Here is a 19,242-nt window from a genome sequence, read left to right on the forward strand (position 1 = left end):
CACGGTTTCAGTGGTGGTTTAGTGTCCTGCAGGGTCAATACTTAGACTACAGTGCTCCGGCGTGTGTCACTTCCTCCCCTCAGGCAGATTGCCTCATATTCCAAGCTTGTATGCAGTGCTTGGTGTCGGTGCCTCCACCAGTTGGTGGCGTGCGAGCCACAACCAAAGAATCTCGTGGCGCAAAACCAGGGGCGCCGTTATCACTTGGCGCCAACGTCAGTTAATTTAGTATCACTGCCTACCCTGCGTGTGGGAGGCACATATATTTCATTTACCCCAGTATAAGCTTATGGACAGGGCCGGTGCTGTCGGAGGGCGTGCAAGTATTGTGCATATTAGTTACCTCGGGTGTCCGAGTGGCGGTGTCTCTTCTCTGGCATCTTCTGTGTGTTTCTAGATGATGCCCTTACACTCTGTAAGGTGTCACTGCTGTTAAATCATCTGGTTGTTTAACACTGCCTCTCCTGCTTCACTGGAATCGTTTGTCTCCTGGTTGGCAGCCTCCGTGTCCTTGACGGTGGCGCGCTGGTATATCTGGAGGTTCTGTCGTTGCCTATGGGGGGTATAATGGCGGCAACATCAGAGCCTTACTCTGCTGTTTGCTATTTAGTCCCCTTGCCGTTGTTGTACACCGGTCGGATCGCAGTTCCTCAATGTGCTCGCAGTTATGTTGCTTGTTGTTTCCGCCTTCCGTTTCCTTGTGGCCTGCTGCTGATCCAGTGGTCGCAGGCGGCTTAGCCCTTTGGTGCCTAGGTTAACTGCCGCCGTTAGGATTTGCCGCATCGTAGCGGGCAGCGCATTTTTCCGGGCACATTGGCACTGTGTCGCGTAGTTTGCCTTTCTTGCCACTTAAGCAGCTGGAAACTGGTATCTGCTGTATTCCATAGGCACTACCTTGTTTCGGCTTCTGCGGCTATGCTTAAGTGTCCACATAGGTGAGGCAGCGTGTGTTGTTGGGGATGGTGCAACATTTATACGTTTTACCATGTATTGGATATCCCACAGTTTTATTGTAGTGCGTTCCCACTACACACACAAATCTGCTCACCGTTAGGGCCGCTGCTAATTCGGCGAATGTGTACCTTGTTTATCAGCTCACCCGCTGCTGTGTTGCGGTCAAATCTCGCCTCTGCCACACGTAGGTGTTGTTCCCCCCCCCCCTTTTCTGAGGCACCTGGGTGTCATAGCTGTGTTCCACTCTTGCTCCGTCGTCCCCTTCCCCTTCTCCGGGCAGCAGAGGGGGGAGCAGAGAGAGAGAGCCGCTGGTTCCCTCAGCAAGTCTCTGTTGCACCGTGCCCGCGTGTGTTTGCTGGTCCACACTGTGCATCGGGCCGTAGCGTTGGTGTGTTGCGCGGAGCGTGGGACAAGCAGCGGTGTAGGGGGGCAGGCTGTAACAGTCTCAGGGCGTATGCATAGGACCCTTATTCAGCCGGGTCCTCAGTTGCAGGCATGTGTTACCTGTTGTCGCTGGCCATAAACCCCCACAGTGGCACCAGCAGACTGCTCTGCAGTTCTTGGCTGGCGGGCGTCCCCGTCGAGGTCCACCTCTGCCGGGGTCTGTCTCGCCAGCTATGTCGCCACGTCCCAATGCTTGGGAACTATGGGTCCGATGGTGTTCAGGAGGCTCACAATGTCTGTAAACCGGTCCTTCAGCAGCACTTCACAGCGCTCCCACAGCAAGTCTTCACATCAGCGCTGTCTGACTGGGTGAGGTCACTGGGAGACTGCCTCTGCATATTCTCGGCCCTCACATGACATTCTGCATCGCCTTGTGGTCGCATCGGCCATCTTGGGCAGTCTTTGTAGTTTACAGTTGCGGCACTTCCACTGCGTAGATCTTTAGTTCTGGATCCCGTTTCAGTTCCACAGTTCAGCAAACAGTTCCAACCAGGTTCCGCTGCACATGTGGTGTTTTTGGCAAAATATTAGTTTGTTTTGCAGGATTTAAACAGGATATTGTTGGCGGCCTCAGGAGCACCGATAGATCACGTCCACATCGCGTGCTTGTTGGCCACGCCTCCCTACAAGTGTCTGCTTTGATCCGCTCTTGGGAAAATTCCCAAGCACATTTGATGTAAAACGTTAACAAGCCAGACTCCAATGTGGGCAAGACTGGTGAGGTTTTTGCATTCTGTCCATTTCTTGTAAGTGGGTCTTCTTGTAAGTGGGTCTTAAATACTAAGGGGTTAGGAATCAACCACACTCCCGAAATCTCGTTCCAGAACAGTGTCCTGTTGTGTTGTATTAAAAAAATACTTTAGTGCCAGGTCTCATAAGTAGCAGGTAATAAGGTAACTTTAGGTAATCATCCATCCATCCATCCATCCACTCACTCAGTCTCTGTGATAGCTGACATCCATGGAATCCTCCTAGCTGACATGCCCATAGGCCGACGCACCTTCACCATTCTATCTCCTGCTCATCTCTCACTCCCCCAGCCTAGTGTAAGTGTCTTCATTTATTTCTGTCTCAGCTACAAATATATTTTTGTTAAATTCCTCAAAATGGTTGTCAGGGTCTTCTACTTTTGATGCAATAAATGTAAGTGTTCTATAATGGCTGTTTTGTGTATTTCCCATAATGTTTAATTAATTCAAATTTCACTCTAGACATTCAGAACAGTGGAAATCCAGCGCTGGGTCATCTGTGGCTGCATCGGGATTCTTACTGGCCTTATAGCCTGCTTCATCAACATTGTGGTGGAACAATTGGCTGGTGTCAAGTACTGGCTGGTGAAAGAAAGTATCCTTTGCTTGTCGTCTGCTACCTATGTTCCCAAATTCCTTATTCTTTTGACCTTAAAAGGAAATATTTTGGAGAATGTATATTTGCATTTAAAACTCAGTGACTAAGGCACAGGATAAACATTGATGCAGTACTCCCTTTTGCTCCAATAAGTCAAAATCTGTTTATTTGAGGCATCCAATGAAAGTGATCCTCCAAACCGTAACCGGAAGACATGCTGTATGTGAATGTAATATGACGTATGTTAATCATGTATGGTATCTTAAGATTGCACGCCATTGAGCTTCTCTTTAATAATTGCCTGTAGTTGTGCACACACTGTGATATAACTATGCAACTAATACGTGGTACACTGGTATGCGGTTTAAGAAGAATGTGTTATATTTACGATCAGAATTATTATGAACAATCCACCATCCGAGGTTGTCTATCCACATTAGAAGTACGGATAACCATTATGATATGTTGATTACACTCATACATATAGGTCACTGGTTTGACACTAGATTTTTTTGTTATTATAAGACGATTTAGTCACTCTTTTGGTCTGACACGATTGCATGCACTATTTATACAAACATAATTCCAAGTATCCCAACGTCTATAATTCTCCTAATTTTGGAGTGCATGATCACGAGATGTCCCATTTAACAATATAACACTAATTGCTACATTCAGTCACGCTCTTCTGCATATGATTAGTAACCACAACTGCGTTCAAGCGACTGAATCCCGTTCCCCCGTTGCCATGAGTAAAAAACGTGTTTATTTTCACAGCCCTCAATACACGTTTGTAAGCAGTGATTCAAAGTCTGTAAGGTAAAAACTGCATCGCTTTAAGTTCTTACAATGCACCGAACAACGTACTGTAAACTGAGCATAGGGAGATATATAAGCTTCTTTTTTCCCTTCGTGAACTCACAAGGCTCAGAAAATAAGTACATTCTAATCTAATTTCGCATTAGTATAATACCTATAAAACGTTATCCAAGATGTTTACTGGGACACTTTATTTCTGTTTTTTCCACGTTGAAATAGTCCATGGATGAACATGGTATGTACTATTTTGGCAATATTTGTGTTTCTTTAAAAATGTGCTGCTGTAACTAATGTTGTAAAAGATGGCGTGATTGAAGCCCTGAAGATGGAGAATCGCTGCGAAATGCATCAGCTTTCTAGCCATATTTAGACCGAGGAACTGCTTTCCTACGAATAGAGACCAATTTCAACATAAATCTCATGCTGAATAAAATTGGTTATTTTACAACAATGAAACCACGACTGACTTTATTTTTCTTTTGAAAGCAAATACTAACTCGTTAGTATTAATACGTTAATAGTACGGTTGTAAATAAGGAATCGAGGAATTCATATTAACATTTATTAAAAAACATAGCTCAATCTTGAGCACGTTTTTGAGAGCAGCAGACATAGCTGGGTGAGCACACCCAACTTTCTTGCTTTTTGTGTGTGTGTGTGTCTCGTATGAAAACATGATGAAGGGAAGGTGTTTGAGTAGAAGTATGGTGGAAGGAGAAGAGGTAAGATGAAAGGGTGGAGGTGATAACTAGGAGGAGTAAAACGTCAGAGGGTGAGATAATTGGTGGGAAGAGTAATGGGAGGAGGGAGTAACCCGTGCACGAGCTTGGGTCCATGTTCCCACCACAGATGAGCTCAGCAGGCAAATCGTGAGTACAGTTATTACAACAACAGCCTGATTCAGCTGCAACTCTCCTTCACTGCGGTAAGTTTTCAACTTCGAAACTATAGAATGGCTCTGGGTCTTCCGTGATACACATACAGGAAGTGGGGGTGGAGCAGAGTTGGCTCTAGGCACTGTTCCAGAGCATGCCTCTTTCACAGTTCTGGTAGCCATCTAATTAGGATTGTTGAGCCGAAATCTCCATTCACTCCGGCACACACCTATGGCTTGATGTGTCTAGGATACTACTCGTACAGCCTTAAACTGTGAACTATTTGCCCGAAAGGTATCTTTGTACGCTCTGAAAAACCTACGTTGGCTTGCAGTTCTCTGTGTACTTAATCTACTGTTGCAGGTGCATAAGAGCTTTTATACGCACTTAGCAGGTTTCTGTAATATGTACTGATGGTCACTGGTTGCTAGCTTGCGACCATAAAGGTTTAGCTGAGCTGGGGAGAGGAAGTTCTGACCGGTTGGCTCCTGGCAGGTCTCGGGACCAGTTTAGTTGGCTGTGACTGTTATTTCTATTGGGAAATGCATCTCTCGGCCGATAGGTTGCACGGGATACTAGTCCAAATGAAACATAGCTTTTAACATATGCAAAACGTGCAGTCTGAATATGCTGTCTTCGTGGTGATTGTCTGTTTCTGGCCCTCCATAGGTCTCTGATTTCTTGAGGGTATGAAATGGCATTTATAACACACCTGCACACAAGTGTTTCTAGGCGCCACAAGACAAGCGAAGGAAGACCTAGGGAGGACAAGACAAACTATCCTACTTGGCCTTATGTCATTCGGATATTGCAAGTGCAACAAGAGAAGTGCAAGTGGAAGGAGAGTGGGAAGGAGTGGTGGGGAGTACAAGGGAGAGGAAAGGGGGAAGTGTATTCAGGGCAGCATGGCTCTGAGTAGGTGATGCCAGGGCAGTGCGGCTCTATGTAAGTGCAAGGAGGCAGTGGGGCTGTAAGGGTTACAGTTACAGCCCCTAAGTGAGCACTAGGCCAGGAGGCAGTGCAATGGAAGACTGGTCATGGAAGGAGCATGGTACCCAGCGAGACTCTGGGGGAACCAAGCAACCAGTCGGTACAGCAGACTGGTAAGTTAGCAAGGGAACGATGGAGAGCCAGCTGAGGAGAAAAGGAGGGTCTTGAGCTGCTTCCGGAACGTCAGGCGTTCCGGCTCAAGTCTCAGAGGGGCAGGGAGGCAGTTCCAGATGGAGGCATCTGCAGAGGAGAGATCTACCCCCACGCTCTGCATGGAGCAGCGTCTGACCCTCGGAGTTAGAGGTAGCTGAGCAAAGGGCTCTAGAAGGAAGGTATTTGAGAACAGAGTTGGATGGAGTACAGGCCCTGGCCCCAGAATGCCTTGCAGACGATGCAGAGTGACTTGAACTTGTTCCTTGCAGCCACTGGGAGCCAGTGGAGAGATTTCAGGGCTGGAGAGATAAGGTGCCTGGGCTTCAGGCCGAGGATAAGTCTTGCAGTCCCGTTCTGGATTAGTTGCAGTGGGCGAAGAGTAGAGGTAGGCAGACTGAGGGAGAGGCTGTTGCAGTAGTCCAGCTTGTAGAGAGCCAGTGCTCTGGAGATAGTGAGCTTCTGGGGGAAAGTGAGCAAATGTAGAATACCTCTGAGGAGGTGCAGCTGGAAGTGGCACTTTTTGGCAAGGTCCATGATGTGAGGAGGGAGTGGAGTCGAAGATGACACCAAGGTTTTTTGCTTCACAGGAAGACTAGGGTAAATGGCCCAAGGAGGGCAGCCAGACAGAGGGGAAAGCGGGAGCAGGGGTCCAAATGAGAAGGATCTGTCTTACTGGCATAAAGGCAAAGATCGTTGAGGCGCACCAATCCTGAATCTCGGATACAGTCCGGAGTGAGCGAGGGAAGAGAGGAGGCTGAGGGAAGCCTGAATGAGAGTGAAGTGTCCTCTTCATAACACTTAAAGTTAGAAGAGAAGGTGGAGAATAGAGCCATGGGGGACACCAAATGTGGAGATGGAGGTGGTGGATAGAAAGAACCCAAGTTGGACCTGGATGGGATGGTCCAGGAGGAAGGTTAGCCAAGACCTGATCCATGATGTCCAGGTTCACACGGAGTCTGCTGATCAGGGTGGCGTGATTGACTGTGTCGAAAGCAGAGGTATGGTTATGGAGGATGAGGTCAGCAGAAGAGATAAGGAGTCGAGGTTAGAGAGTAGACCTTCACGGGTGTTCAGAAGAGCAGTTTCCGTGCCTCTGGCTGCTCTAAAGCCAGACTGATGGTCATGGAGGCAGCCAACAGGTTAGGTGTGGAGGCTAAGCTGGGAGATGACCAGCTTTTCACAGAGTTTGTCCAGGAAAGGAGTGATAGAAATTGGGCGATAGTTTGCCGGACATGTAGGATCGGGGAAGGCTTTTTTAGGAGGGCGGGGCACAAGGGAGTGCTTGAGTAGAGTGGGGGAAAATCCAGTGGCGAAAGAGTGATTGCAGAAATTGGCCAAGGCTGGAGCGAGGGTGGCAATGTGGTCCAAGGGTAAGTGCTTCATTGAGGGTCTCCCTGCCGGGCCACTGAATGTTGAAGAAAGGGGAACATGCCTGTGGCTGCTAGGGAAGCAATGAGACCCATTTGGTCCACGGGGAAACCACAGAGTGATTGCACAGCAATAGAAGACATCTATCTTCTTGGTGTTTCACTTTACACTATTCTGCAAAGTGCCATTTTGAATCACAGCAGTGTGTTTGAGTTGAGCTGAAAGTAAGATGTTGACGAGTGTTTTGGTTTGAAATATTTAAGGATAACTGCAGCAATGTAATTGTAAGCATAAACCAAAAACATCTGCAGTCTTTAAATTTGTATTGCATTTGAAGATGGCTGTACAGTGCAATGAGCATTGCGCTGCTTTTCCAAGCTTATTGGGCCCACTTTTTAAAAGTAGTTGCCCTTGGATTTGTGAACACAGTAGGACACGCAGAAGGATATTTGAGAAGCCGACTCCGACATGCGCTTTCCTGCTTCTCAACATGTGCTTTTTTAATTTTTTTAATTCCACTCTCCACATTGTCTTAACTGTGAAAGGGGCCAGTATTTGTCTCTGAACTGTCGTCGTTCTAGTTTAAGATTAGTGGTTGTGAAGATAAGGTGGCCATCTCTGAACTGCTTTTAATGCTGACTCTTGAGCTTTTATTTTGGTTTTGCCTCTATACCCAGGGAAGTTACAATGAAGATTTTATTTTTCCTGGGATAGAAATGTCTAGTATGTTTCTCCTTTTGCTCGGTGGCTACCATCTGAGAAGATGTCTGTTACTTCGAATGAAGATGGATTGTACCATCTTGGAATGGGGTCCTCGTACCTTATTTGTTGTTGAAGCCTTCTCCCATGCCCTCACTCCCCGGGTTTATCATGGTGCTGATTACCATGCCTGTGTTGTAGGGCATTCGATTTTTGTAGTCGGGTGTTCTGCTTTTGTGAGCTATTTTTACTTGTTTGATTGATCTTGGGATGGCGTCTCTCTTGAAGTATTGCAAGTGCCTGACCCCAGTTTACATGTTGGTCTACCACTAATTCTGCCTCAGCTAGCCTTATTAAAATCCTGATAAGGCACCAATGGAGTGACTGCTGATTAATCCTCAATACAACTTCGAGTTACAAAAGAGGTTCTTTGTCTAGTCATCTTTCCACTTTGTAGAAGAAAATTGTTACTTGAGTGCCAGTCCTTTAACAGATTTCAGACGACGAGGATTGGATTAAACACACCACCCTCTGTGTGAACTGTTCGTTTTCTTCTTTTAGTTGGATTAACACAATCACTTCACGTAGAGTAATGTCATGAGATGTTTGTAAAGCCCCACCTTTTTATTTTATTTTTTTCTTTTTTTTTGCCTTGCTGTCCCATTGCAGAAGGGACCCTGCCATTTGCAACTCAGTTTTGGAGCTGCCACCAATGGAAGCATACCGACCCAAACTACTAGGCCAGGTTCCCTCTGCATGGCAACGCAAGCAAACAAATGCATGTTTCGGGCTCAGTTGGGAGCCATTATTGCGGTGACGGCTGATGCCCTATGGCACAGCGAGCAGCAGACCCACGTATGGGCATTCCCTCTCACTTAGGAAGACCAATAATTAACAAAAAATGTGGTTTGTCGAAGGTTGTGAATTAATTCTAACCACTGATAATAACACTGGTTATTTGTACTAATGCCATGCAGAACCCGGCCACTGCTTACATACAAATACTGTTTTACCAGAGCTAGGAACATTGCAACTTTCCCTAATGCATTGTTTCTATGACAAGTGCAAATATTCTTTCTTCTCATGTTATGAACGGAGCATAACTGCTCTTTGCCACACAAATGGGGCCATTGTGGCAGTGCAACAAGCAGCAGTGCTTGTCTGCAAAAAATAAACGTGTATTTATAGATGTGCTGGGAGGATGTACTGCAAGCAACTCGGACCTTCTTGTTACTGGTTTGAAGGTTGGTTAGGCAGGCTGTGCCTTGAGTTATAGATGCTTCAGCAATTGTATGCAGGGCCGGCATCTTGTGGCAGCATTGATTGGCCTAGCATCTTTCTAGTATCTTCGTCTTACGATAAAAGCAGCTGAGAAAAAGGAGGCAAGAATGGAACAATCCGTTTTTAACTGCACTTGAAACCATCATGGTGTGCCAACAGGGTACAATTAAAACCTATAGCACTGTGCTAACTGGACATAATGGAAAGTCATAATGTGTTAAGAGGCTATTAAAAGTGCTAAAAAATTATTTTCATACGTAAAACATAGAAGCGTGTTTTGTTTACTTTAATTTTACCAAACGCTTTAGTAACTTGTGGGCTTTATTTGTGTAGTATTGTTTAGACCCAAGTCTGTTGTGCCCTCACCAATACAAATCTATTGTTTAGTGTATACTTGTCAAATCTGTTCAGAACAGTAATATGGTTATTTTCCCTTTACTATTACTTTTCTTAATGACGATGTCAAGATATTGATAAATTCACTGACACAGGAGGCCTGTCCTTCTCGCTTTTACTCTGGGCAACATTGAACTCTTCCTTTGTGGTCATCGGGTCCATCATTGTGGCGTACATAGAGGTAAACTGCAAAATGAAATGAAATGTAAAGATGTATATTCAAATGGCATATTTCCTCAAAATGTAACGTGCACATTTTAAATTCTGAAACATGTCTTTTTTTAAAGAGGCCTTTAAACACACACACAGAAATCAAATGTTTTTTCTCATGGAATGCTATGAAAGTAAATCACTTTTGCTCGGTGGATTCCCAAAGGGGAGGGATGCGAGCAAGGCCCTAAAGCTACACACTGAACCCATTCTGAGATGATCTCTAGAGCCAGCTGTACAGTCCATCTAAGAACTAGACCACCAAGCCTGCAATCCCATCTGAGAGACGCCTGAGGCCCTGCCACCTCATCCATTTGAGAACAGACCTCTAACTCAATCCTTCCCAAGATACACTTCCTTAAGTCCAATGATACTGCAGAAGGTGAACTGTCATTACACCGGTACAACGTTGTTTCATCGCCGAGTTTTTTCGAATAGTTTTTTGCTGAAAAATGTTTCACGTAAAACACACTGAAAAATGAAGGGGTGTAGTAAGGGGGTATAAGGGCTAGGAGGGGTTGGGTATGGGGATTAAATAGGGGAGGGTGGACTCCCCAACTATACAAAAAATCTTCAATGATTTCTTTAAAACATTTTCGGCAAAAAACGAATCTAAAAAAACCTGGCGATGAAAGAACGTAGGACCTAATACACTTTCTAAGAGACCTAGGAGCGGCTGCTTAATTATAAAACTGATGATGATGGGCTTGGAGCAAAAAGGAACCTTTTAAAGCACAATCTGACTCTGGTCGCTAGCACGATTCCAGGACTTCCACTACAATTTAGAGTGTTGTGAAACGATTTGGTCAGATGTACATTTTATATTGCAGGATATGATGAGAACTAGTTGGTGAAGCGTCCACTTATGTGGGCCACACTGAAGCTCCACTTTAGACGTAGGTACATCAGCTTCACTTGCTCCCATCTTAAATCTTAAGAAGACCTGCAATGCCTCGGCTTTATCCTTCATTTGCAGAAAAAAACATTGCTCCTGTAATTGAGTTTGACTTGTTACTTTGGCTTGCCTCCTATTGTATTTGTTTGCTCATGTAAGACATTGGGCCTCATTCCAAGTCCGGCGGTAACCGAGCCGGAAAAACCAGCCGGTTGCTGCCGGACTTGGAATGAATTACAAACCCGGTGACCTGGTACCAGAGGCGGAATTCCATAAATCCCCATAGGACTCCATGAGGATGGGGGCAATGGAAACACTGGTTCCGTCTATGATGGAGCCAGTGTTTCCATTTCCGTCTGCAGGCTGGTGGCGTTACTCCCGCCAGGTCAGAGCTGGTGGGAGTGACACCTCCCGCCTGCAGAACTCGTAATCTGTCAGTCCGGAGAACAACGGTGGCGGCGGGTTTACCGCCACCGTTGTTTCTGGACCGGCAGACTCTAAATGAGGCCCATTGACTACCTGGATCCTTTGTGCAAGTTCTGGTTAGACAAATTACACCTACAGCACTTATGATGGGTATTGAATTTGAGCATTTAGAAAGTATTGGAGATGTAAATGCGATTCAGATGAATTCTCCACGATAATTGTGTCCAGTGGCTATGCGATTGGGTTCATCATGCTCATCCTCATGAGGTGTTTATCCCTTATCTACTTTCTAGGCTGGTCCGGTCATGCACTTCAACCTTTTGGTTTCGTCCCATGCTTTGTCCGCCTGCGTCTTATTTCAAACCTTAATTTTTGAGACCCAACCATGTTACCATTTCTGCCTCTCAGAATTTGTTGAAAATAGCCCGTTATCAGTGAGCTCGTCTCAACTGACACTTTCTCATTCTTAGCTCCATCTTCATGGACCGCCCTGACTGCAACATTATGCGAAACTACCGACCATGGTCGTTTCATTAAGGGTCTGAAAACATCTCATTTTATTGGTTCTTTCTCCTTCTCTGTGGCCTTTCCTGGTTCTTTGCTTTTCGCTTGCTCCTTGATGCATTTGGGCCTCAGTTAATGCTCTATAAATACCCATACATAAATACCAAGTGCTTGATTGTGGTCTTGTATGCACATCCCATATACCAAACTGGGTACTTTCCTGTAGCTTTTAGAGTTTGCCTGCTGCTCCCTTGTGTAAATGATGGAAACTTTTAAGGTAAACCGAATAATCTTAAACAGTAATTTCCTATGGAGGTTACTTTTGGATTTGTGCAACATATTATCACCTTTGGAACTAAGGACCTTGGATTAAAAAAAGTTTTAAATCAAATCCAATATCTACACTTTGCAGGTAATGCAGTTCCATATGTAGGATGGTTGGATATGCCTGTCGCTTAGGCCCCCAATAAAGATAGGGACTGATAGCCATAACTGATAGATTTACCTTGAAGCATTGCCCAATGTAAGGTAGTCGTATTTTGGCCCATTCTGGAAGTCCCCTTCACTTTCTGGATGTTTCTAATGATCATGAGACCATTTCTTCACCCGGAGTCACGGCCAGATCACATTGTAGGTGCAATGTTTTTATTTGTGGCTCTCTAGGGAACCTTATGCTCCCCCATTGTGGTGGCTACCACCAAGGTGCCCAGACAGTTGTTGTGGTTGTTAGCGGTATACTTCAAAAAGGTAATGGGTCTATTGCTCATACCCCGCCCTTCCCAAACCTGCCTAATTTTCTTTGCTGCAATTCTTTTCAGTTTTTTTTCCTCTCAAATGTAGTTTTTGGTTGGGGTCAGGAAATATTTGAGGGGTTGGGAAGAGCAATGGGTATTTGCCCCATCGTGCCCCCTGCGTTCTGTGATAAAAGAAATTGATAAAAAAAAATGCAAGCAAAACATAAATGTGAGCAGATACATTCAAGCAATAGACACACATTCCTTTAAAACTTAGCTGTATAAATTGTATCTATCTTTGCTTACAGGAAGCCTTTTTCTTCCTGAAGACTCCCAAAATGGAGTCCCTAATTTGTAAATCCAGTAGCAGTTAAATTTGTTGGATTTGTGTGTTTGGGTTGAGACTGCGAATAACGATGTAGCATTTCAGATTTGAATTACAATCAGGCTCTACCAATCGTTCTGTGTGGTTATGCCTGGTGTTCCCTGAGGGGGATGGCTGCCTAGGATTTCCATGGAGACCACCTCTTCTGATGTTTGCCACTGTTGGGAAGATTTTTTTGTAGCCTCTGGTTCTGGGGTCCAATATGTCAACCTGCTTAGCTTACAGGGTTTTCTTTGAGTTTGATTCTCCAGTGTTAGTTAGTCAAGGCAACCATCCAGAAGTTATGAGCTGGTTTGAAGGTATAGTAAACCGTTTTATTCCACACAAAGGGAATGTCCACACCATCGCTAACACATATTTTAAATAAATGTATTAATTGGACATATTTTTAAAATCTACAGATAAGTACACTGTACAGTAACCTTTCATAATATGGTGAAAAATGCAGAAAGACGGTCTTGCAGAACCACAGACTGTTATAGTCCCATAAGATCAAGTGGACTTTTTGGTACTCAAATAGGTGCAATTACCCCCGAAATACCAGTGTTCAGTTTTATAACCATAGGAATCAACGGGACAGTGTTGACCTATGAAGGGATGTTTGAGGTCTGCATGCAGTACACTGGAAGCAGCTTGGACCCAAAGAAGTTCCCAGAAGGATCGCAGCATGTCACACAAGTGTTCAACTCACCAGGGTAATTGCAGATGCTCCTCACCTGCAGGCAGAGGGGTTGGCCCAGCACATGAGCCCTACATCAATTTAAGAATGAAAGGCAAACAAACCCCACAGGTAAGTCTGGGGAATTCCCCCAACAGAAGATTATAATGAATATGTGAAGGCAGGGTCATTCCAGTGAAGAGCCTACAGAATGGAGCCCTTGGAGAAACTGCAGGGATGGTCACGGTTGATAGATGGATGAGCAGGGTCAGCAACAGAATTCCCCAATGCCTGTGGAATAGATCTGGGAGCCAATTGTGGTAAGAGTCACCCTCTGGAGATGTGCAGGCTAAGGAACAGCGACAGTGACTGAACCAGCGGTCCTGCTGCGCAGATGGGTTGTGGAGCAACAGGTGCAGCAGAGGAAACAGCCACACTGAATGCGTGAATGTTGTAGGTGCCCTCAAGTCTGCAATTCCCAACACATTTCATAATACATTGTCATGAGTCCTAACTTGTCCTAACCAGACTTCTTTGTGTATTATACTAGTCATATACACTTTGTTCCATGGAATATGTTGTTCTCCGCTTTGGATGGGAAAGCGTGATGAGCAATCTGCAAAGGCATAGTTTCCGGGACATGTCTAACCTTGAAATCCTGGCATTGGATCCCCAGTTCGCTCTCCTCCAGAACCCTACATTTAGACCCTTGGCTTCAAAAGTGGCCTTAAACATCTTATGGTCTGTACACAGAGTAAAATGTTAATTTTAAAATGTTAATTTTGAACAAAGTTGCAGAATTTCTGTGCCCCAGAAGGAACACCTTCTTTTGGTTCTACACATTCTAGACGCATGCACTACATGGGTAATACTGAACAAAAACGTGTCTAACTGACCATTGGGCTGGAAATATGTTATGTTGTCTTGTATAGCCCCACTTGGACCGTATTTATCGTGGGACACCACTGTATTCTATGTGGCTCTGTGCCAAATGGAGAGCTAGCTGGAGAGGGGTTTGCTGCATGTCTGGAATTTACTCACCCCGTTGAGCTTGTCTGTTATTCAATCATTATACTTGGCCCATCACCTGTATAGTGGTCATTTGGGACCTGTCCTTGCCCAAAAAGTGGCATTGTGACTCTGCCAGGGTTTCACCAGACCGCCGTCTGTGAAAAGGAAGGAGAGATTTGGGGAGCAGGTGATGGGAAAGAAAAATTAGACCATAGAGGAAAAACGATTGGGATGAGTGTGAGGGGATAAGGTTGTCGAAGTAGGGATGTGTGGTTCTCAAATGTGATAAGTTAATGGTAAGCATGAATGTAGCACTCCAAGTACGACTCACTTTAGAGCAGTTTTATTGTGATGGCAATATCCAGAACTGACAAAACATGGTACTAGATTTAGTCAGTTGACAAGTGGTTGCATGATGGACTTCAGGTGCTCATGTGGGCCCTAGTAGTGTGGAGGCTTTAACCAGATTCGTTTGTAAGAAACAATCCCTATATGAAGGGAGATCACTCTGTTTGCCAAGCCAGCTAACTGACGTCTTGGTGCTAAAAATTGAACTTGTATAGAAGTATCCTTGGAGCAAACACTGGGTAAATGGTAAGTGAGGGGAAGAGGAGACATGGTGGACTTGTGTCCAGTAATATTAGGTTCTGTAAGCTATGAGCTAGGTATAATTCACTGTAACTTAATAAAATAAGAATCATAACAAAATAGCTCAAGTGACCAGCTCTCCAAGCTAGAAAGACAATTGCAATCCTAAGTGGAGCCTTTATAGCCTCTTGGAAGATTTAACTTGATATTTTCAAATTCCTTATATTTGGCCAAACACACACGAGTGACATTCTTTTTGAGAATTTCACACATACTCCTAACTTTGTTCCCAAAGTTGGGCACACAATACTGATAATATTCAACTATTCCCATGGAGCAGCTTAATTGATCTTTGCTCTAAGAAACTGTCAACTCTTTGATTGCTTTCACCAAGCTGACCTTGGGCTCAACACCTGGACCTGATACTTGATTCCCCAAGTCTATCTCTTTAATTTGTTCGAACTTTGCATCAATCCTAGATGAAGGAGTATCTTTAATATGTTTTTTTCATTTGTATCATGTTCCATCATCTTCGACTTCTCGTCTTGAAAACTTTTATTTTTTCTGTCACCAAACAACCTATGCACAACCTTCTGGAAAACTGATGCAGAAACTAGACCAAAAGACAAGAACTTAAATTGGAATATGATGATTCGTGTTATGTGCAGAGTCTTCTTTATTTTCCTGGAGGCTTGGTGATGGCAAATCTAATACTATATATCCAACACTGTGGCTATCTTGCTTCCCTCTATAATGCATAACACATTTGCATTGTGTAAGGAAGGCATGGTTATCAGAAGCACGACCGCCACAAGTAGTATACTCCAAGGGTGTTTATTAAAGAGTATATGAGTGAGAAAATGCCTAATCTAAATCTAGGATGGGAGCAAGCTACGACCATCAAAGTAAAGAAAACGCTGTCCTAGCGGTGTTGTGTCAAAACAAAATGGCCTATACTAATAATCCTGTTGCTAAATTCTTACTTTATATAACAAAAGGGTGCGGTACAATGATATGTATAACAAGAGTGTAATGCAAACTAAAATGTCCAAAAGGTTTTCGGTATTTCAGGACTGCTGAACTAATATACTCCCTTCCCAACGTTGCATCACGGGATAAGGCGGAACATTGGCATGACTGCGAGCACCCCCTGAGTCTACAGACATCAGGAAGCCGTTCTTCCAAAAAGGCAGGATCCATCTAATCCATATCTTTTGCCTGGCAGCACAAGACCTTCCCCAAACTCATCATGCAGGATTTCCCTCTTCTGAGGCTTTCTCGTGATACCCCTTCGTTGGGTTCACCTTCGTCTTTACACCACTGTTAAGTCACTTTATCAAAATACGGGATTCACTTCCCCTTGCTTTCAATTAGCATCCCTCCGTCGGGTTCACTATAGCCTTCAAATCACAGTTCAGTTAACTTAACCAGTTCTACTCAGGAGTAATTTTTAATGTCTTTTTAAACACATTTGGTTCACTTTCACCGGTTCACTCGGGTCCCCCACCTCCTGGCTTAGACCTTCCTCTGTAGGCAGTTCTGGCTTCCCTCGATCGGGCACGAGGCTTCAAACTGCCAGCATCACACTTGTTTCTTTGCAATCTTTCATGTTTTCACTTTTACGTACTTGCCAGTTCGATATAGCGACTTCGATAGGCGATCACGTCTCGCCGGGCCACTCTGTTATATTGTAGCAAGTGTGTTTACTTTTCACAATCAAGCTTCTCTTTCTCACGGCTGCCGTCTTACGTGCAACCCACAATACTGGCTACAGTTCAAAGGTTTGTACCGGCTTCCTCTCCTGAGGCCTTCTGGTATCTGCAGTTCCTTTCACTACTTGTCAAAGGCTTTCGACTGTACAAGGGGGGCTTGTGCCCTTGACTTTCTCTTCGTATGACCTCTGACTATTCACCACCTTTCAGTTATTTTCTCTCACATGCACAATCTCGGCATTCTTCAGTCTTGCTACAATGTGCTTTTGCTTGCGGTTTCTTGACAACCTAACAAGCACTTCAAACTCTGTCCTTTTCTTTCACCATCACAAGCCGGTCTCCCTTTTCACTCGCCAGCATCGGCTGATGCACCAGACGTGTACTCCCTGCTCACTGTGCACGGAGACGCAATGCTTCACCTCACTGATGAGGCCCAACAAGGCTGAAACACGTGTATGGGGTTGCTTTTGGTACTCTTGTTCAGAGAGGAATTGCCATAGCATTTCGGTGCTGGACTGTCCATGTGAGCGGGACAAAGACTGATATGCAAATGGATATTTCCCATCTGTGAAAGGTACAGTGAGCAAAAAACGTGTGCTGCAAACTCTCATCTCAGAATAGGTTATCATGCCATGTTCTTTCTGGAGAGGAGCGCCTGCTACCTTCTTTGAAATAATTGCCTGACCCCGATGTTGGGACATGTCAAACGGACTGGTGGTGTGCGAGTTTGTCTTTCCCTGAAGCCGTTTGTCCATGCAGCAGAGTGTGTGTAGGAAATGGGGGAACGGGAGGGTAAAGTTCCTAGATGGTACATGGAATTAGGGTGTTCTACAGGAAAATGGGTACAGGGATACTGTCTCTCCTGCGGGTGTCCCATTCCCACTCCCCAGGGACCAATCATCCAGGTGATCCTCCTGTACTGGTCCACCCCTAGGAACAGGATCCAAAGGTGATGGTCATGAACTGGCCACCTGGCTGACAGTTCCCTGGGGATTGAGCAGCGAGACACCCTTTGGTTTCTCACAATTGGCATGGGCATGTCTTTCAGTGTCGCTGCTTTATTCAGCTGTCATAAGTAACTGCACAAATGTATTCACCACCAGCTTTATGTGCCACTACAAGTATTGATACTTTCCCCACAATATTCACTTTTTTAATATCACATTTGATTAATTTCAAACCTGTAACAGAACTGAGTACAGCACAGAAATACAAAATTACAAAAAAATCCAGCGATACATTGAGTGAGCAGATCATGAACCCGCCCAAACCACCACCCTTCCAAAGTTGGAATCACTGATTAAACATTTAGTATGCCTCTTCCCATTTACCCCAGATTATCTGGAGCTTAACCGGACAGCCCTCTGCGTTATACACTCTCCTTTCCAGTGACAGACATGTACAGCTGAGACCCATTTGTCATACCTAGGGCTTTCGGTTTTCCCAACATCATGGCTACTTTTAGCTTTATCAGGATGATCGCAGTGTACAAGAACCCTTTCACAAATAGATTAAAGGAAGTTTGACCCCAAATTCCCACCTGCAGTAATTTAGGATCATGTGGTAGATCTGCCCCTATGGTAATTGCCAATTTATTGAGGGTCTTGGACCAGAAGCATATGATCTGTGGGCATTCCCACCACATTGTATGAAAAAATGTTCTGTTTGAATTGTCACATCGCAGACAGAGCATGTGAGCTGCCCACCCACATCTAAAGAACAGCGTACCCGAATAGCATGTCCTGTCTAGGATCTTAAATTGAACAAGTTGGAATCGGGTTGAGATTGCAAATTGACGTAGGAACATTGGAGCTTCCACCCTGTCCTCTGTTCTATCGGGCCTACATCTGTTTCCCTCTTAGCCTTGAGGTTGGATAAATTGTGAGTTGTGAAAGATGTTATAATCTTGGGAAATGTGGAGGTGACCCTCGTGGTATTCTGTTCCACCAATAGATTAACCTCCAATGGTGAACACACTGTGATCTTCCGAGAATCTCTGAATTGTGCTTGTAAGGGAGGAGTTATTTGAACATGGTGATATTGCTCAGTATCTGGCAGCCCATGCTTGCATTGGAGATGTGGGATATATTTTGCCCGAGAAGGAAACTGCGTTTAGCCATTTTGGGCCTAAACATTGCAGGGCATGGAATACATGCATAGATTAATGCCAAAATAAGAAGGCAGTATTTCATTCGCATCTGTCACATCATAAGGCTTTTTCAAATAAAGAAAAATCCACATACTGATTGGGCCTTGAATGTGATTGACAAAGCCATGGAAAATGAAAGGCTTATTCTACATTGACAGCATGGCATTTGCAAACCCAGAAACTCAGTGGGTGCATTTTGCAGCTGAAATAAAACACATGGAGTAAAAATGTCCCTTGCCAAAATGAACATATGATGAGAAACTGAACAAGTGGCAGCAAGACGCAATTATATTAAAAATAAACCGAAAGCCTCATGTACCCAAGGAAATGTAAACTTCACAAACATGATTGTCTGTTTCTAGAGGCATGACTTTAAGTTTCTACCTCCTGAGAAGGGCTCAGTTTCTATTCAGAAGACTCGAGCAGTGACCAGGTACGAATTTCATTGGGACTGTTATCTGAGATAAGCAACAGGATGACCATTAGCCTTTGGGGAAGAAAGGCTGATTACTTCACACCAGGTAAGCAACAATGGAGTAGTTTCCCTCTTCAGAGGAGAAATTAAACTTGGCTGTGAAATGAAAGTCAGGATCTGTATATATGTTTGAAGATTCCCATTAGTTTAAATGGATAATCATAGTTTG

General features: G+C 44.5%; 1 protein-coding gene across 2 annotated transcripts in view; it reads left to right on the top strand.

The window, feature by feature from the left end:
• Positions 1 to 19,242, top strand: part of CLCN7 (chloride voltage-gated channel 7) — an 823,350-nt gene that overhangs the window by 116,879 nt on the left and 687,229 nt on the right. For both annotated transcript variants that reach the window (XM_069646815.1, XM_069646816.1), the window contains 2 exons: positions 2,610 to 2,742; positions 9,398 to 9,507. In XM_069646815.1, the coding sequence (XP_069502916.1) occupies positions 2,610 to 2,742; positions 9,398 to 9,507 (243 nt within the window). The remainder of the gene's footprint in view (positions 1 to 2,609; positions 2,743 to 9,397; positions 9,508 to 19,242) is intronic.

This window comes from Ambystoma mexicanum, chromosome 2q, assembly GCF_040938575.1.
Source record: "Ambystoma mexicanum isolate Mex_15411 chromosome 2q, UKY_AmexF1_1, whole genome shotgun sequence".
NCBI classification, from domain to species: Eukaryota; Metazoa; Chordata; class Amphibia; order Caudata; family Ambystomatidae; genus Ambystoma; species Ambystoma mexicanum.